At 40.0% G+C, this 19,432-nt stretch overlaps 2 protein-coding genes across 8 annotated transcripts in view; one reads left to right on the plus strand and one right to left on the minus strand.

Annotated features, from left to right (window-relative positions):
• The window catches only part of LOC141804051 (chemokine XC receptor 1-like), a 75,063-nt gene that overhangs the window by 53,549 nt on the left and 2,082 nt on the right, over nt 1–19,432 (minus strand). The window lies entirely within an intron of this gene.
• adcyap1r1a (adenylate cyclase activating polypeptide 1a (pituitary) receptor type I) overlaps nt 7,872–19,432 on the plus strand; it is a 28,888-nt gene continuing 17,327 nt past the window's right edge. For 6 of the 7 annotated variants that reach the window (XM_074688279.1, XM_074688283.1, XM_074688281.1 and 3 more), the window contains exons 1-3: nt 8,155–8,333; nt 11,546–11,781; nt 17,383–17,479. In XM_074688279.1, coding sequence (XP_074544380.1) covers nt 11,740–11,781; nt 17,383–17,479 — 139 coding nt within the window. In that variant the 5' untranslated portion in view covers nt 8,155–8,333; nt 11,546–11,739. The other variant, XM_074688280.1, reaches the window with a different exon arrangement.

Here is a 19,432-nt window from a genome sequence, read left to right on the forward strand (position 1 = left end):
TCTATAGTGTATGAATATGTAGTGGTTTGAAAGTCTGCACACATGTAGTCTGAACATCCAGCCTACTGTACAACTGTGTTTAAAGTGTGTGTAATACCCCCTCTTCATGTTATAAACCAGCTTCATTGAGCAGGTGCAAAAGGTCGAAGACTTTCAAAGCCAATCTGCCTTGGGTTGATGTAAAAAAATTAAGGGTCGAAGTTTGAGTAGCTACCGTTAGCTGTGAAACCAAGCAAGCCCTCGAAGGTTTCATAGAGAAGTCAGTCAATAGTTAAACTTTGTACCATCACAGGACCTCATGCTGCATACAGCTGATTTTCTTACTTGTTTGTTTTTGATGTGAGACTGTTGCTTGATGGAGTGGAAGCTGAACAACCTTAAGACAGTAACTAAATGAATACAACATAAAGTACACATGCTGTCACACTCACACGCACTAACATCTCCCCTGCTGAGACTTCTGACGTGGGATTTGTCATTCTCCCCTCCCACACTCCAGGTTCTGCTAGTACAGAACATTTTGGTGAACTGCTTTTCTTTCTTTCTCCAACAACCTTCAATAACTCCGACGTGCCCTGAGAAGTCAATCCACAGGTAACAGCTTCTGAACAGTGACAGCTTGAAAACAAAGAGCCTCTGAAATCATTCTTAAATTATTGTTTAGAGGAAGTTGATGGGAAAACAGCATTCAAAATTTTGGGTATAAAGAAATTTCTTTTATGGTTATTTGCTTATTGCATAAAAAATAAATAAATAAAATTTAAAACCCTGTGGGGCAGAAAACAAGAAAAGCATATTGCCCAATTTATAAAAGTGAGAAATGACCGATCTCACATGTTAGCGATTTCAAGTTGGCTTGTGCTCATTCCTCATAAAATGAAGAACACATTTCCTGCAAATCCACTCTGGAGTCTTTCCTCCAACTGGCTGGCACATCTCCACATGCATTTTGTTTTAAAGAGCAAGTAGGAGGGCGAGAGCTCATAACTGTGAACTGATAATTTTCCATCAGCCTTTTGCTCATCTCACCATCTGCCGCTGCGAGGAAGTATTAGCTGCTTGCATGCAGGAGAATCAGCAACTCTCCTTCTCTTTTTCCTTCAGCTTTTTTTTTTGTGTGTGCCGTAAAGCCACCCAGCAGGCACTGTGGGCTCTTAACCCCACAGTGCACATACGGCAGGGAAGAGGCTGCTTTGAGTTGCCAATCGTCTTGGCTGAGGTTTGTTTGTTTGTGGTTTTCGTGTGAAGACATCCAAATTTATGATTTCTTAAATGTTATGAAGCCAAATGCAGGACCTTAAATATTTAAAAACACCTCATGCAATGACCCAAAATACTGAAATTTTCTGTTTCTGAATTTCCAGACTTGCTGATATTCGGATCTCAATGCATATGTCCCTCAAGTACCACATAAAATGATGTATTTTATTATTTGATCTGATGTGTTGTTTCATGCTTTTGCTGTAAAATTCTGAGTTTTACTATTCTACAAACACAGAAATTGTTTTACGAGGTCTGAATCTGAAAATAATAAACAGAAAACTCAGGGAAAACAGATGAAACATTCTCATCCGTGGATAACTTCAACACAGGTTTACCTTTAAATTCCAACTTTGCCAGTAGCCACGGTTACATGAGGAGTTTTCCGTCTTCGTTGAACGAAATCTTTACGATTGACTTTTCCGAAAATAATAGTATACATGGAAAGGAATATTCCAATCTCTGGTCTACATGCGCCGCTATAATCAAACATAATAGTCAATGGGGCATGCGTAGAAAAACGTAAACATCATGAGATTGATCAAAGCTGAAGGACAACAGTTTGTTTGTGACGGTGTTGCAATACTCCGTATTGTGAGTTTGTCGTCCGCCCAGTCTTGAAATTATGTTCAGTTCTTTCAAAGTTTGGATCAAAAACAAACTTTCAGCAGCAGTCCAGTGCTGACGGCTCGCCGCCATTTTCAAAATTGAGGAACGTCTCTAGTTGCGTCTTGTGTCATATCTGAGCATGCGCTGAAAGAACGCACCCTGACAACTTTCCGTTTGAGCGGATACATGATACCTCAATTGGTTTTGGGGAAAGGAATATTCCACCCCTGTGAAACCGATTAAATGTCCATTCGGATTGGCACTTTTTTGGGGGGAATGAGGTGTATAAAAAGGTTAAATTCTTTCTGTTTGAGCCGTATATTTGGGTCCATGTATACGTGGCTAATGTTGAATATGAACATTAAACATTTTAATTAAATATATCAGAGGAAATGAAAGAAGTATAATACCATATCTTAAAGAGGAAGCCTTAATTTTCTACTCTTACACAAGAAAAGCAAAGTAATGTCCTGCAGTAAGCAAAATGAAACTAAATTAATGAACAAGCAAACCTGCGTCAGCACATTTATGAGTATCTTCTCTCACAGCTGCAATAAGTCAAACCTCATGACTTGAGCAAATCATTTATCATCAGAAATCAGGGACTAATAGGAAAAGCTTTCTATTTTCTCAGCCAAGAAGTCTTTGTGTAAACTGCTGGGACCATCACCAGTGTTGCAATCCATTTTGTTTGAAAGCATGCCCTTTCCTTAACAACTCCACAAAGAAATATCGGTGTGATGCACTCAATAAAAGCAGTCAAGGTGCTCCTTAAGATAAATGGTTGAATCTTCAAACAAAAAGCAAACTTCACACAAGGCCACTCAGAAAGGGCTTTGGTTGTAAACAAATAAAGCAGGTCTTTGTGTTCAATGTCATTTATCAAAAGGTGAGATTTATTTCTTGCATTGAATATTTGTTACAACCAGTCTTTTCCCACTGCCTGTGTTGTTATGGGGCTCCTGGGTATATTTCTGTTTGTGATGTATATTGTCAAGCTTGCAATGAAATTATGAAAGTTATATTTTATTCCAAAACTTTTGTTAACTATTTTTTTTATTATTATTTTTAGCTTTAAAAGGAAAATGTGTTGCAGCCAGGCTCAAGTAGAATGTTGAGGAAAGAATTGGGGGGAAAGAAATGGGCCTCAATACCCATGGCTGGAGATTACCACTTGGTTTGTGCATGGTTTCTTTTTTCATTGTATAGTTTTAACTTACATGTGACCATAAATAGACTTTTTTTCTTCTTTTTTGTCCAAAAACTTTTGGTCAGGCTAATTTCAAGCCCCTGCAGTGATCTACACTACTGAGTCATGGCTGTTTTAATGCAGTGCTGTTTAAGGGCCCAAATACAATGGCCATACACTATTGGATATGATTTTTGCCCATTTTGTGCAGAAATTTGTCCAGATTTTCAAAGTCAGTTGACAATTTTCTGAACTGCAATTCATGAAGTTTTAAATTTCTTCTCAATTTTTTCTCTGAGTAAAATTGTTCTGAAACTGTCAGCCTATTACGTAATGTTGTTTCTTACAGAGAGTGGCGCTATAACTGCTGTCCAGAAGCCGCTTTTGGGAGATCTCCACCCAAGTAGAGTTGAGCCAATCATCTGATGTATTGGGGAATACTAAGTTCAAAAGTGGAGCAACAGATGCACATTTTGTTGAAAGACAGTCGGCAGATTCAGCAGATTCAGCAGCACAAGCACAACATCTTCGCAACGATTGTAACAATGGTACTGTTGTCCTGTTATATGCATGAAGCAGAGTGTGACGTCATCGTTTCCACTGAAAACGCCGGCTTACTGTTTACACAGCAACAGCACCGGCAGTGTTTCAGAAAAATCCCACTCTGAAGGCTGTTTTCAAAAGTTTGCGTTTTAGGTCGGCTGAAACACTGTTTCTGTGTGAACGCAAGGCTAAAATGCAACAAAACTTTTGCGTTTCACCTCAAAACTGGTGTAAACGGTCCCTGAGAGACTCAGCCCCACTTGATTACCCTTTTCATAATCAGTCTTGGAACTAACCTATTGAATGACGAAACAGTTCAGTTAAAAGACATTCTTCTGTAAATTTTATTTTCTTCTTTTTTTATTCAGCATTACCGTTTACAATCATCTTTTCAGTATTTTGATGCCCAGGTGTCAACTTTTTGAAACAATTTTCTGTCATCAAAATAAATAGGAGGCTAAATTGATTGAAAAACCAATAACCTTTTATCATTTTCAACAGGAAAAGAAAGGGTCTGCAGGAATTTTCGTAGCTTGTTAATAAAGACAATATTCAACATCTGCGTCGCTGTCCATCTTGTCCATCCATTTCCAAGTGCCCGAAAGCAAGTGAAAGTCAAGCCAGGCTTCATCCACGTTGAGTAAAAGCCCTAACTGTTTGGCGTTTTGTTTCTCTTTGGTTGTTTTTCTTTCTGCTTGCTACGTCCACTATCATAGCTTCTCTGTTTAACTTCTTCGACTCGTGATTATCAGCACGCAAGGTCACTTGCACAGTGGGTGCTCTGTGATTGGCTGGTGTAACCACACTTACTCTGTGCCCAGAAACATCCTGAAACAACCAAAACATCAACATACAGGCTGAGGAGAGGGTTCGAGGCAGACACAGACACAGATGTATAGAGGCCCAAAGGAAACAATTATACCTTTAACATGTAGCTTTGTCACACTTTTCATTAAGTGTGAGGTTTGAAATCAAACATCAAGGTGTCCTTTTTTAACTGGGGTTAATACCAGCACCAACACAAAACCATTTCTATCCTCTAGTTTACAGTCTGACTTCCCTTGTTGTGTGTCTTTGCCATTACAGTTCTGTCTCTCTTTGCCTTTCCTCACATGCACAGCTGATTGATTAATCCTCAGTAGGTGAGAGATCTGTGGGAGGAATATGGAGACAAAGCAGGAGGGTTGGAGGAGGTCTTGACTGGCCCCCCACAGTGTCCTCTCAGAGATCAGATGGGTTGGTGGGCTTTTATCGCTCGACCACTCGGAGCTTCACTCCCACATTCAGTCGAAGAAGAAGAAGTCGGCATTGCAATCCAATGGTGTGATAGGAGTGCGATGGCAGAAGAGAGACAGAGAGGGAGAAATGTCCTGTGGAGAGCCTCATCGAGCGTTGGATGAGTGGAGCACACCCCGGAGAGACTGTGGTGCATCAAGAAAACACTTGAAGAATGAAAAACTGTTGTTGTCTCAACTCTTTGAGGGCTTGGTCTCTGTTTCTTGCGATGTTTTAGTATTTCTAGCTATACATGGCATAAAAAAATGCTTTTGTATGTTTAGAATTTAGTCATGAAGCGCTACCGGACACATCACTGAACTCTTCATTGTAAAGTTATGCCTAAAATCGAGCTTTCCAACTTGTGTTATTCAATCAATGAAATATTTCATGCAGAAATTGTTAAGTCTGCTTTGATAAAGTTTAAGGTCTTGTCTGTCGAGTCCATTAAGGATAGTACATGTAGCTGATACTCGACAAATATAAGACTGCTAAATCAAGCTAAAAGCTTATCTTGGTGCTGCAAAAAAGGATAAACAGAAAAGAACAGAAAAAAAAACTCACGTGTGTGTACATTAAACCCAGGTTTGCTCGGTTCTGGGGTCAAAGAGGTCATTTAATAACCAAGGTGTTTCAGGTTTGACCTCTGACCTCTTTAGACATTTCAATTACGGTTCCCGCCATCAATGTCACCCTGACCTTCAGGGAACGTCTGAAACGGTGAATCGATTACTTTTATGGCACACTCTTCAAAATCTAAACCCAGAGATGTAGTCATTGCTGTAATTTTGTCATGGTAATTATCACAGCAGTATTGGACCATAGTTGATGGAGAACTGGATATTCACAACACTTGAAGCCACTTGAAGATGCAGCTGTGTGTGTGTTTACCATGGAAACAAGACTATGCTTGTAAAAGCCTACAGACCGTTGACTGCTACAGCTGAGATTTTTTCATTTCTTTCAATGGGAGCATTTTCATGGATGTCCTTGAGGCAGATCCAGTAACAGCATTAAAATGTTCTGGGAATGGCAGGAAACATGCGTCACCAGCCTTCATCCAATCAGGTGTTTTATAGATTTCTTTTTTCAGCTTTAACACATTTTGATTAGGACTGGTGTGTTCATGGATGTTATTATTGCCTCTCCTATTTTCTGTTCTGTTCCCACTGAATAAACACACCACATCATTGCAGGGTTTAATACTTTTTATGCCTCATTGATTAATAGCTGAGCCATCACAAGACTCAGGCATGGTGATCAATCACTGCTGCGCTCAGACACTTAGTGGCAAAGGAAAATTGTCTAACCTGGAGCCAGGGATGGCTCTGGAAACTGACTGCAGAGGCCGCACTGAGGCACAGTTTTTCAGGGAGTGGAGTTATTTTGAAAATAAAACGAAAAGAATGAATAATCATATTTAACATTGCTTAATCAGCGTAATAAATGCAGCAGTTATCAGATAAACAACCTCTGATTTTATGTAATTTTAAAGAATACGTGGTATTTATTACCCCAGCCGCCTGAAAACCCTGGACTCAGAGTCCAGAAACCATGTCGTTTTTTACGTTTTGGGTCCATCTGTCTCTTTACAGTCACTATTTTGTTTCTGATACTTCTTTTGATCTTGTTATTGTTTTATTTTTGCATGTGTGTGCAGTTGTCTGCTTTATTTTTTTTTTGCTTTTACTACTTATATTTGTCTCTGATGATTTACAACCATTCATGTTTCTTCTACATCTGTTTGTGGTTGTTTTTTGTTTCTTTGAGGCAGATTTACTCCAGTTTGCGGTTGTTTTATGACCCTTTAATCTTTTAGCTTTTCTTAATAGTGGTATGTAACTCCTTGTTTGGTTCTCCTTGAAGTTCACTTCTGTCTCTTTGTAGTTTTTGTCTCTGTGAGGTAATTTTGCAGCAGCTTGTGAGCATTACTCTTTTAGAAGACTTTACCTGTCTTTCCTCTCTTTTATAAGTTTAAGGACCTTTTTTACAGTTAAGATAGCTTAAGAAAAACAATGAGTTGTTTTCAATAATTTATTTTATTTCACTGTGATGTACCCATGTTGCTCTTATTTAGATATTAGAACTGTTTTCCAAAGAGGACCTGGCCAAAAATGTAGGCTAAGTTAAGTTAAAGGACAAAACAATTAAACTCATAAAAGTGAAAGTAAAAAAAAAAAAAATTGTGGAAGAAGTCTGCTAAAACATACAAATAGCCTGGATTCCAGGCTCTTCAACAATGACAAAATAAGAAGGTGTATCAGTTTAGTCTTTGGGAACACAAATTGCACAATGTCCAAAGTAAAATGTGATTACCATCCTTTTGGATTAAAAGAGGAGAAAAGGGAAATGTAGCCCTGAGTGTCTCCAGAATGTCTCCCTAATGACACAGACACCTGTGTGTACTTGAAGCTGTCCAGCTGACCCTGGTATCTCTTTTGGATCTGTCATTTTTTGTCTCCTGGACGTGTTTATTGTGGTCCCCTTGAGGTCACTGTTGTCCTCCCATGTCTCTCAGTTGTAGTTTTGTGTCTTTGTTCAGGTTCAGTCAGACCTTTTCCTGGGTACCTGATCGATAATCCACCCCCTGTCTGCCTCACAAGAACTCTCCAGAGATTTCATTAGAGCAGCTCTTAGTATTCAGACAGAGATTGGTGTTTATTTGTTGTTAAAATGTTGTAATGGATTTCAGCTCAGGCTTTGCTTTGAGCCCAGTGGTGCCCTGAGGCGATTATTCTGTCGCTGTCCGTGGTGCTGAAAGTAAACAGGATTGCCAGCGGCCACAGATGCCACCCATGTCACTTCCACGGGATTTTGGACTACTTTTTGGACTAAAACGCCTTCTGTGGAACCCAGTCGGGAATTCAGATGTTTGACTTCTCACTAAAGGTGAGTCACACACATGACGAGGCCGACTCAGCACCTCACAAATTACACCCAGCGGGGGGACAGGACTGTGCGCCTCCAGAAGCCTCTGTTGTGCGCAGGCGCACATGTCAGCGTGTTTTCTGAATAGTTTCCTCTCTGCAACAAATTCCCACGCATGCGACGCGGAGACGTGTCTGATGATTCCTCTTTTCAGCTTAACCTTCAGAGATTTTTCAGACTCCTCTCCTCGCGCTTCATTAGCAGACTGAACTGTTGTCTCACTTTGTTGCCTTTTATGTATGACGAGGTGTGAATCCCGAAGGAACTGGCACACTCCTCCTCCTCCTCCTCCACCTCCACCTCCTCCTCCTCGTCGTGGTTCCGCAGCAGCAGTAGCCAGCGCGGTGAGTGCGTCCTGCAGCAGCAACAGCAGCACTAACAGCACCTGTCGTTTTCAGTCACATCTTTAAACCATTTCAGGTGCTATATTAGGTATTCCTCGAAGTATTTCACACCCAGACTCGATGGAGACGCGTGTTTACCGATGGCTTTATGTGTAGATATGCTCTCCTCTGAAAATTACGCATCGGTAAGTTGCCTTGACTTGTTTTCCACGCCGAGTACAGCGCGCTTTCCCACATATCTCTGCGGTTCATCAGTTAAAAGGGTTCTTAATGAAGTAATGCTTTACAATAGAGAGATAAATAATGTGTTTCTTTCTGAATCACAGTAGGCTTGACTGGGTTGGATAAGGCGTAAGAGTGCTCAGTGTAATCGCGGTGTTTGGGCGCTTTTCTTGCTGATGTTTTCCATGTGCAAAGCGAAGGTCACCCACATGTATTGATGGATTAAACGTGATCCGATGCGGGGATGTATGAGAAATGAGGCTGAGCTGACGAAGCCTATTGGTTCTTCCCAAACCGGTGAAAATGACTTGAGTCTGATTTCTTGTGTATAAGACAGCTTTTGGTTTTCTTACATGCTCACAACTTGTCTGACATTTAGCTGGAATTGAACAAGAAGAAACGACTCTTACTCATGTTATGCAGCCTATAAGAGCTTTATGTTTCTGCCATAAGATGAGAGGCAGATGATTTTGCGTGGTTATGTTATTGCACACTGACAGACATGCAACCCCCCCTTTTCTAGGCATCCACAGACTTGCATTTGGGTTAAAATAAAAGCGCTCTGCATGTCTCGCTGGGATCGTTTAAAGCTGAAATTGAATAATTAATGCACCACAATGCTCTGAGGAGTTCAGCACACATGAGGAGGAGCTGATGTGTTGAGACAGACCTTAAAAATTCTTTTTAAAATGGAGATAAATCATGAATAAGAAGGATGCATGATGTTTTCTTCCTCTGTTTGTTGCGCCTGTGGAAACACACACAAACACACAAACACACAGACAGCTCATGCATGTGCACACACGTTGTGACATGCTTGCAGGCGATTGACAGCTCTGTGATGCATGTTGCTAATCGTGATCAATGTGGTTCCCCGTCTTCCCTGGCTTAGAGACGTTTTGATGTTTTCTGGTCAGGTTTTGGCAAAGTTCATCTGCTTAAACTTGGTTTTGCTTTAATGTTGTTCATACATCCTGGGATTAGCAGTATTACATCCACCCCATAAAATCTCATTAAAGCTTCAAAGATTTCAAAGATGCTTCCATGTTTTTAGTGCTTCTTGAAACCAACACCCTCCTACTTTCTTGGCCTGAGGATAGTTTGATGTTTTGCCCTTCTGTTGCTTCCTGCTAAAGTGCTTTCCTCAAAACAAAGTCATGGATTTCCTCCAAATACCGTGCACTTGTAAAGATTTTACAACTTAATTTGAGGAACATAGAGGCTGTGACATTTTGGGTTAAAGAGACAAAGACAAATAAGACTGCGTGATTCAGTGTCTTCCAAATGGTTGTAACATTTCTTTCTGTCTTTCTTGAGACTGATTGTGTCTTTTTGAGGTTGATTTGTATCAGGACAGTTTAGTTCAGCTCTTCTTGACACATGTTATCCCTCCTCTTTATCTACGGATTTTTCCTCCGAGCACGGTCTGTCCTGTTACTTGATAAAGCATCCAAGAGAGAGATGCTTTGGAGGTAATTGGATTCGGTACTAGAGGGAAGGGACACAGGGCAGAATTTGTCTGTGTGTTTGTGCGTGTGCACAAGAATTAGCTTAGGAAGAAGATGTGTGTGTGTGTGTGTGTGTGCATGTCTTTGCTGTGATTGTATGTGTGTGTTATTGGTCGCTGCTGGTGCAAGCAGGCCCGTGTGCTCGGCGTTTGCGGTGAATCATTGTGTTTTCAGGAAGCTGTGTGGATGAGTAAGACAAAAAGGGAGGGGAGTCTGGGGGGTTGTTTAAAAATCTGAGCATGAGGCACATGAAATTTGTTGTCCTCAAGGATATTTATGTGATCTGTACAAACTTTTGTTTTTATCCTCTGTGAATCTTCATAAATCCACGCCTTTGTTGCTTGTTTCTGTTATATTTTATAGATAAAGCGATGACGAATCCTTGTGCTCATACATTACATCAGTGTAGAAAAGCAAATTCTACCTCTGAGATCCGACAGAGGGACTTTTCAGTTTTGAGTTTCTGTTAAGACTAGTTGGTGACATGTATCTACCGAGGAGGTGTGTCCAGGTTTACGCTTGAAAGCAGGTTCAGTATAATGGTGTGACACATACAAACGCGTTAGGACTACAGGTAACACAAGTTACAGGCTGTGATACAATCAAATACCAATTTAAACATGCAATACAGATGTCACACAAGTTTAGGCTCAGCAACAAAGTCTCCAGAATGGATCATTCAGTCATGTATTTATTTTAGAGACTGATTGAAGCTGTTGTGCAAAATATTTTCCAGGCATGACCGAGATGAGATATCCCAGAGAGTTAAGAAAGGTATTTAATTCCTTTTGCTGTTTTTTTTTAATTACAGATCATCCAAATTCTGGGCCAATTATGACAAACTCAGAAACTGTTGCTCCATTTTTGTTTCTTCCTCCAAGACCAAAGACAAAGCATTTTAAATTTGTAACCGCTATGATTCATGTCTTTGTCTGGCTTCTTTTCCATGGCAACAGAGGCTGAGGCTCATTAGGATGAAGGTATTCCAGAGCTGCCAACATGTCAAAATGACAGTAATCACAAAGCAAAACAACATCAACCTGCAGGATCAGGGTGATTTCATGATATGGCGTATCCTTTCATATAATTATTCATAATGTATTAAGTATAAGTTCATGTTTCTGCACACATAACATAGACGCAACGAGTGAGTTTGTTTTAAGGCATCATAAACACAAATGAAGGGAGGTTAATGTTAAAGAGAAAAGGGTCTTTCCAAGGTTCTGACGATTTTCAAGTACTTAATTTTCCCAACCACCGTTTTTTAATCAACTTTTAAATCACAACATAGGCTATACCGTGACACAACAGGATTTTATGCTGTTTTTGATGATAACAGCTGTATTTTCCCAGTAGTGACTGAGACATGTTTACATGACAAACAACACAGGGGTTTATTTTCAAAGAGTAACCAGGTAAAATATGAGTACACGTCTTAAACACACTCCTCAATCTAAAGTTATCATAACAGCAGTAACTATCACAGGAAGTCTTGGGATAGCTCACAGGAGTAGAATGAATGAATGAATGAATGAATGAATGAATGAATGAATGAATAAATGAATGAACAGACTTCAGTGTCCTGACACAGTGATGATGCTCCTCTTTTATGGTCTTGTTTTTGTCTCTTCCCTCACAGAAATCTTTTCTTCTGTGTTGTATTTCAGAGCCCTTCATGCTGAAGTGTGCTGACGCTGAGGGGAGCAATTTCAGTGCGTCCCTCTGATCACACACACACACACACACACACACACACACACACACACACACACACACACACACACACACACACACACACACACACACGCACGCACGCATTCATAATTTGGAGCCCTTGGATGCCCACCCGTCACCGGAGACAATGAGAGGCTACCTGCTGACTGCAATCTTTCTGTTGCCCTTGGTAAGTATTTTGTGCGTGTGCATCTGTTCACATGTGTCGGGTGTTTTTAAAAGCATGTAGGAATATGTCACCATATCCTTGAGAGATCAGGTGTGAGCATGTTTTCATTGCAAGCCCCTGTTTTGTGCTCCAGCTCTGGTTTATTCTTACACATCCGTCTCTAGAGGATCTATAACCGATGTCTGTAGGAAGGACAGACATCACCACATGCAGCATCAGCGATACAGGTCCTGATTCAGCTCCGCGTTAGGCCGACTGAATGCCCCTTAGAACCATAACATATGGTGAGACTGACCAGAGAGCTGCCCATCCATCTGCTGTGACTCACTTTTATTATTAGTGGCCTCATTGAAATAAAAAACAGAATGGACGAGTTGTGCAAGATGTGTGGGAGGAATTATATTCAGCACAGCGGTGCAGCTCAGCAGCAGTTTCCTTGGTGCAGCACAGAAACATAAATTGTTTGGTTTATGTGAAATAAAGTGCCATTATGTGACTCTGACGCCATGGGTAGCATCTTTTGTTCATGTCTTCACGATAATAACTCTTTCTTTTTATAATTGCCCATAAAACAGGCATATTGCCAGTTTTGTAATGGTTACCAAGGAGACTAAAACATCTCTACTAACCTTTTCATTGACACTGCCCCCAAACATGTATGAAGTGTTCCTCCAGCCTCCGTGCACAGTCTCAAACTGACCATCAGCTGCTGATGGGGCAGATACGTCTGTTGTGATGCACTTATTGTGTGTCAAATGGGTTTGTACAGCGGACCAGTGGTCTGCGACGTCAAATGAGAGTTTTATTATCTGTGCTGTGCGGCGCAGTGGGAGCTAGTGGGTTATCCAGCCCTCGAAAATAGCCTTGGGGAAGGAAACGTGGCTCTGCAGCTTCAAAATGGATGGTTTATCTAGACAGACATCTGTCCAAGGGTGAGGAGAGAAAAGGAGTGGTGAGGGGCGATTGGGAAAGGAGAATAAGAGGCACACTTTATTGATCTGTCCCTGAAATGTTGTCATGGGCCTGTTTTAGATTAGAGGCTTATAAATCCCTAGTCGTCCTCAGTTAAACTGGTCTGGTTTGCACCAAACAACCAATTACATGTACTTGCTCCGCCAGTGTATGCATTATATTTATGTATCTCAACTTAAATTTAGAAACTTTCATACAGATATGCATCCTGAAGTGATTAAAACTGTAAAAGTTTTGGTGATCTGAGCATGTCTGAGAAGTAGTGGAGCTCAGAGTCAGGAGGGGGTTGACCCAGCAGCTTTAAATTCCTATATTATAAGTAATGATCCTCGTCTCTTTTTAAAGTACATGTAGTTTTTTTTGTTAGTGTCCTTATTTATTAGCTTATTGCTCATAGTTTTTATGAATTGTGTTCTGTTGAATTACTGTATGGTGAATACATGAAATACAGTTTTGGTTTCATGTGGGTCATAAATGTTACAAATAACAGAGTCCTGAACCTAGAGTCAGTTAGCCTAGCATAAAAAGCAAAATACAATGATCATCATGTCTTTGAACAAACTCAATATACAGAAACAACTTTGGGTCTACAGAGGTTTCCTGGGGTCTCTGTCAGTTGCCTAGCAACAGAGCAGCCTGGAAATGGCCAAGAAAGAGTATTTCAAGTAAAACTCCTGAAACCTTTTTTTCAAACTTAACATTTTTAATGTGGTTTTCTCACAAAAAGTGTTATGTTAAATATACAAAATGAGCTTAAATGCGCTGTCATGTTTGGAGAAAGCACTAGGCTAGCTGCTGTTTGAGTGTTTTAGCTAGGCTAAGCTAAGCCAATCTGCTAACAGGAAGATGGTATTGAATTTCTTACCTCTTAGAAACAATAATAAAAACATTTTTGATCATTTAATTTTAAAACGATGAACTTTTCTTTAAGTTATTTACAAATAAAGTGTGGCATTTATTCTAATGCTGCAAGCTTAAGTTAAAATGCAACTGCATGGTCTCCTACATCACAAGCTGCAACATGACAAAAAAAAAAGTATTGAAGGGCAAAATGAAAGTTTTGACTTTGAATCAACCCTTCTATCAAAGCAGAGTCAAAGTCAGAGCTAGCATGCAGTTTGTATTTTATAGAAATACCTGCTAATGCTAGCATAAATGGTTGTCAGCATAGCATTTTGTAAAGTAAGCATGTAGTTTTGGACATACTGTATTTGGTCTGAAAGGTTTGTGAGTTTATGTTTGTGTGGGTATGTGTGTTTGTGTGTGTCTTCATTGGTCTGTTAGCTATCTGAATGCATTTTACAACTCTTTACAGAGGGAGGTGTGTGCTAGTGCAACAGGAGATGTAAAACGATCACACACACTTCTTCACAAAAGCTCCGGTCCTTTCAGCAATGTGTGTGAGTGCATATGAGGTGGTGTGTGGTAGGTGGAGGTGTAAATGTATGTGTCTGTGTCATCGATAAGCACTGAACCACAGGCGTTAATACCAGTCACAATCATAGTAAAGTGAAAATGAGGTACTAATCTGTCACAGGAGCAGGTAAAGCTGCAATCTATAAGTAAATAAATAAATATGAAACCCATTTGATACTGTCATCTTTCAAGCGTGTCTGCACTCACGCCAAACAGATATTAGTCATCTGCATCCAATTATTTCTCTACAACATGTATTGGCAACTGGCTGCTTACCTGCTGCTTAGCAACATGGATGCTGGCTTTGGGTTCAGAGAGGTCTTTCTTTCAAACAAAGCCAGTTTTTAATATCAAACACTTCTTCTACAACATGGAGAAATAACTTCTTTCATATCCTCTGATTTGGTCTAGCCATCATGGTTAGTTCGAAAGTGCTGACCAGAGCTTGGATAGATGTTACCTCGAAAGCTGTTTCTCATTATTCAGAGTTTTAATATTCTGCCTGCGTGCAGAGCGATAAAGAAAGGAAGTGAATCTGAGGACGTCTTCCAGTCGTTTGATGCCCTATCTTATCGAGGCAGTGAGGCCTGAAGTGAATTCATATTGGAGGGCAGGGAGATAGAGTGATGAGTCAGCCATGGCTCAGAGAGCTGGGACATATTACACCTATCATTTCACAGGGAGAGGGGGAAGGGGCAAAAGAGAGCAAAGGGGGTAAAATAGAAGTTGGCCCCTGAGAGAGCAAAGACCAACAAGTACTACCTACCTACCTACCCTCTTAATCCAGACAGCATCTTATAAAACTGCTGTGTTTTGCCACTTGACTGGTTATAGCCGAAGTGAAATGGTATTTTCTATTGCATCTTCTATGACCAGTGACTGCACACCATGATATATAACACATCTCCTTCTCCTCCATTGTTTAAAAATGAAGCCAAATACGGTCCCAGTGGAGCCACACCCCCTTTACAGATTAAGCTAACCAATAAAACAGATCTCTCAGATCGAGTCCAAAACAGATAAGAGTCTTGTGTTGATCTGGTGTGTACACCTGTGGCTATTGAAAGCTGAATGACCTGTTTGTGTTCATTCAGTTTCTCTAATCATCAGTATGAGGCAACGGAACTGACAGCCATGACATCTATCGCCAAATAACTAAAATCTATGAATGTTTTATGACCTATAATGAAGTCAGTCACCAGGGGGAGCTCTAACATTTTTGGGGAGCTTTTATGCTGACCTGTGTATTTGACACATTTGAACCATGCTGGGAGCAGAGTACATGAAATTGCACAGATTTGATTTTTTATTCAAAGCTGATGATGATGAACTAGCATTACTTTGTAGCTGCACAGTTTGCATAGCCAGATGTATTCTTAAACTGGGAGAGGTTAGCGAATTGCCTGAATTCCAACAAACCGTACTTATATATATATAATGTTACAAATGTGAATGATTGTGAGTAAACTCACTTAAGTGAAATAAAGACACCAGAAAAACTTGGCTAGGAAAATATCTTGGATGAGTTTGAGTCTGGAAGTCACATGACTCTGATGGGCTGTAATAATATTAGATCATTTAATTATTTTATCTGGATATTTTAATTCACCAAAAAATACAAACAAGCTATGGTAAAAATGTAAAATAAAAGCATGCAAACAAGTGAATAAAAAATTAACTTAAAACATAGAAATCAGCATCACATGCACAAATGCTGCCTTATTTTCTACTGCTCTTCAAGGCACATAAGTTAAGATTTAGCACATAAGTTGTTACAAATAATGGCATGAGCACATATTTCTTGGGTGCTTGTGCTTGCATATGTCTATCCATCTCAACAGTATCCTCAGAAAAACCTTCTTTCTTTCTTTTGTGTGCCATGAAAACAAGTGCCTCTCCTGCTCATTAGATAACCGCTGCACTGTAGCCATTTAATAATCTTCAGATTCATCCAAATATGCCAAAAAAATGGCAGAAATTTGCACAAGGAGGCATTTTTTCAGCAGTTAATTTTCAGCTGTCCTGCTGTAAATAAATCAGAATGCATTTTAAGTTAATAATAAAATAAGATAGCTTGCAGTCTGAGACACAATTTGCGAAACATCATTCACCCTCGTAAATATCTGACATCATATTTTCCCAACAAAGCTCTCTCCACTTTAAATAAAGTTAACATCAAGGCCCGGTTTCACAGACAAGGGTTATATTAAGCCAGGACTAGGCCTAAGTCAGACTAGTAAAGCTGATTCATTTAAGTAGCTTGCATGAGTGTAGCCTACACTTGTTTTAGTTAGTCTCAGACTGCGAAGTCCTGGAGTAAGCTTCAGTGACAACACCTGCATCAATTCTCATCAGCCTAAGTAGGAACACAGCCCATTATCCTAACAGTGATTATAAAAACCTGGAATGGAATTAAGGGCAGCTTTGCCGAAGGGAATTTTGACACCAAACATGAGTGAAGCCAGAAGAATGCGCTCAAAGAACTTTAATGAGTTAAAAAAAACTCTACCTTAACAAATTGTGGGAAATGGTGCTGTCATTGAAAGTAAAGGCCATACTGCTGACATTGGACACAAGAAGAGGAGTGCTTGGGATGCCAAGAACCTCAAAGTGATCAGAACTTGGAGAGAACTGGGTACAGGCCTTCCTCTTTGAGACATGGAGGAAAGTCTAGGCTCAAGCAAAGTGATCATCTCCAATATGTCTTCTTTGTACACACGGAAGCGGTCTTAGAAAGTCATTTTCATCAAACTAATTCAATGGATTACTACAATCCAACAGTGTTTGTCTGGCTGGCCTCTGCAGCAGATATTGGTCTCCATTTAGATATCCAAATACCCCATGCTCCCAAACCATTTGTGTGCCTCCTTTCACAAACTAAGGGAACTAAGGGTGCCAAGCTGAAGTTAAACCTGCCTCCTTGCAGGATTAATATAAACTAGCTCTAATCCATCCTCTTGCAATTGACTTTGTTTAACCCAGAACAGACAAAATCTATGACTTTTTTAAGATTAATCCGTGCAAGTGACCTAGCTCAAACTTTGTTTTAGTCTTGGACTGGGCCTAAGTCTTGTCTGTGAAACTAAGCGCAAGAGTATCAACAAAAATACTTTAGGTGTTATTTTTCAGCCTTTTCTCTTTGAGGAAAACAATCCAATGCTAAAGGTGGAGTGTCAGTGTGTTTGAATGTGTGTTGATGTTTATTTCCTTCAGGTGGCCTCAGAGTCCGAGCACTGTATCATCAAGCGTGAACATGAGAAATGCATGGAGAGGATCATGGCACACGACCCCAGCGATGACCTGGAGCTTGGTAAGTTATGGTGACTATACGTTTGTGTGTGTATATATGTGTGGGTGTGTTTGTGTGTGTAGTTTGTTCCCTGTCCTTGTGTGTGCATCATTTGTCATAAAGTGAATCTTTTTCATGCCTCTGCTGGGACTGAGTTGTTTACGTCCTGCTCAGTAAACTGCTGATGAAAGTCATGCATCTCCTAAAATCCTGCTTTCCAGGAAGGAATAAATAACAGCGCTGCTTGTTTACACAATGATGTGGCTTTTTTTTTTACTTTATCCAGTGAAAAGGTCACAGAGGGACACATAAGGATGAGAGATGACTGCTGTTTTCTATCTTGGTCATCACACCAATACATCACTCTAGACGGCTACTCTCTACACACACACACACACCCTGGTAACCATCCAGTGATTTATAGCTGTCTGCCTCTGACTGAGACACTTTCACAATTTCCCGTACGTTCTAGTTTGTCCACAAAAAAAAACGAAAGCAGGAAGCTCGGTATGTGACTCCTGGAAGCAATTATTTTCTTGGCTATGGACGGTGGTTCTCATTAGCAGCTGCTGCAGGTCTCCCACTGCTCCAAAGCTGCCTAACGGACTGCATCTCCCAGACTGCACTGTGACTCATAGCTCTGCCACCGACTCATAGGAAAAAACATGAACAGACAAAAGATTTTAAGAGCAAGGAAACATGATTAAAGCTTAGAGGAGCTTGCGGACCGGAAGGCAGACATCAGGGTTAGACAACTGGACGAGCACTGCCAAAACATCAACAGATGCTTTTAACAGAAAGGTTTGAGCATAGGTTCAGATTATATAATTAAATATTTTTAATGTGTAATTAGTGTTCATTTCACTCTAGCAAATCAAATGAAACTTTAAGCTCTTAAAGTCTGTGACATGAATGGTTTGTTCTGTTGGTGAGATGACCAGTTTTAGAAAGTTATGTCACGCATGTTGCCTGGCCTTGACCCTTTAACCGATCCCTGTTCCCTCCTGTCCCTTAATGGGGAACAATACTGTGTTTCTGCTGACAACAAATCATTTGTGAGGAAATAAAAACGCCAGTTTTGCAGAAATCTGGCGTGGGGCTTGACTAATTTTTAGAAAGTGAGAAAACACAATAATGAGAACAAGGAAACAGAAATACACTGTAGGTGGTGTTCTGTACGATGGTACCAAAATTATTACGTTCTATCTATCAAGAGCCATTTCTGAAAGCGCCTTTAACAAATTATCTATTCTGATTTCTAGTCGATGTCATCTGAATTTGTTTGTGTGTGTTACCTGAAAGTGCATCATTATGATCTGCTGTCAGCTGTTTTACTGACAACATGAATAAGCTAAATTCAACCATGTTAGGATAATACCAAAAAATGGTTTCAGTGTAAGGTGTCCACATTTTTGGAGCAAAATTACCATCATATTAATGAGGGGATATTTGTTCCAAGAGCAGTGACTGGTAGTGTAGTGTAGTGAGCTTTTTATTGGTGTTTGGTCAGAGAATAAGTCCCATCTAATGAATTGATCAGTCATTGTTTACCTTTGAAATAATCAATAGATATTCACTTCCTGTACAAGTAGTTTTGTCTAGGGATGTCCCAATATTACATTTTCACTTCCGATACGATACAGATATTGCAGCATTGAGTACTGGCTGATACCGATATTAATCTGATACGATATCAGCATTAAACATGCATACTTTTATTACTTATTTTGTAGTATGTCTGTCATGTTAGAAAAGGCTTGATTGATTGATATTATTCAAACAAAGAACAGTAGTCAGCAACAGTAGTTATGAGGAAAAACTGACCCATTTATTATTAACCAATGGGTAACAGAAACTGCTTATATCGGAGTGCTTATATCAGAGATTTCAGATCAATTCCGATACGATACCGATACTCGTTTTTTTGTTGATATCAGACCGATATCCGATATCAATATTGGACTGGGGCACGTC

Source organism: Halichoeres trimaculatus, unplaced genomic scaffold (assembly GCF_033239565.1).
Source record: "Halichoeres trimaculatus isolate MK-OKI-2021-1 unplaced genomic scaffold, fHalTri1.1 fHalTri1_scaffold_15, whole genome shotgun sequence".
NCBI classification, from domain to species: Eukaryota; Metazoa; Chordata; class Actinopteri; order Labriformes; family Labridae; genus Halichoeres; species Halichoeres trimaculatus.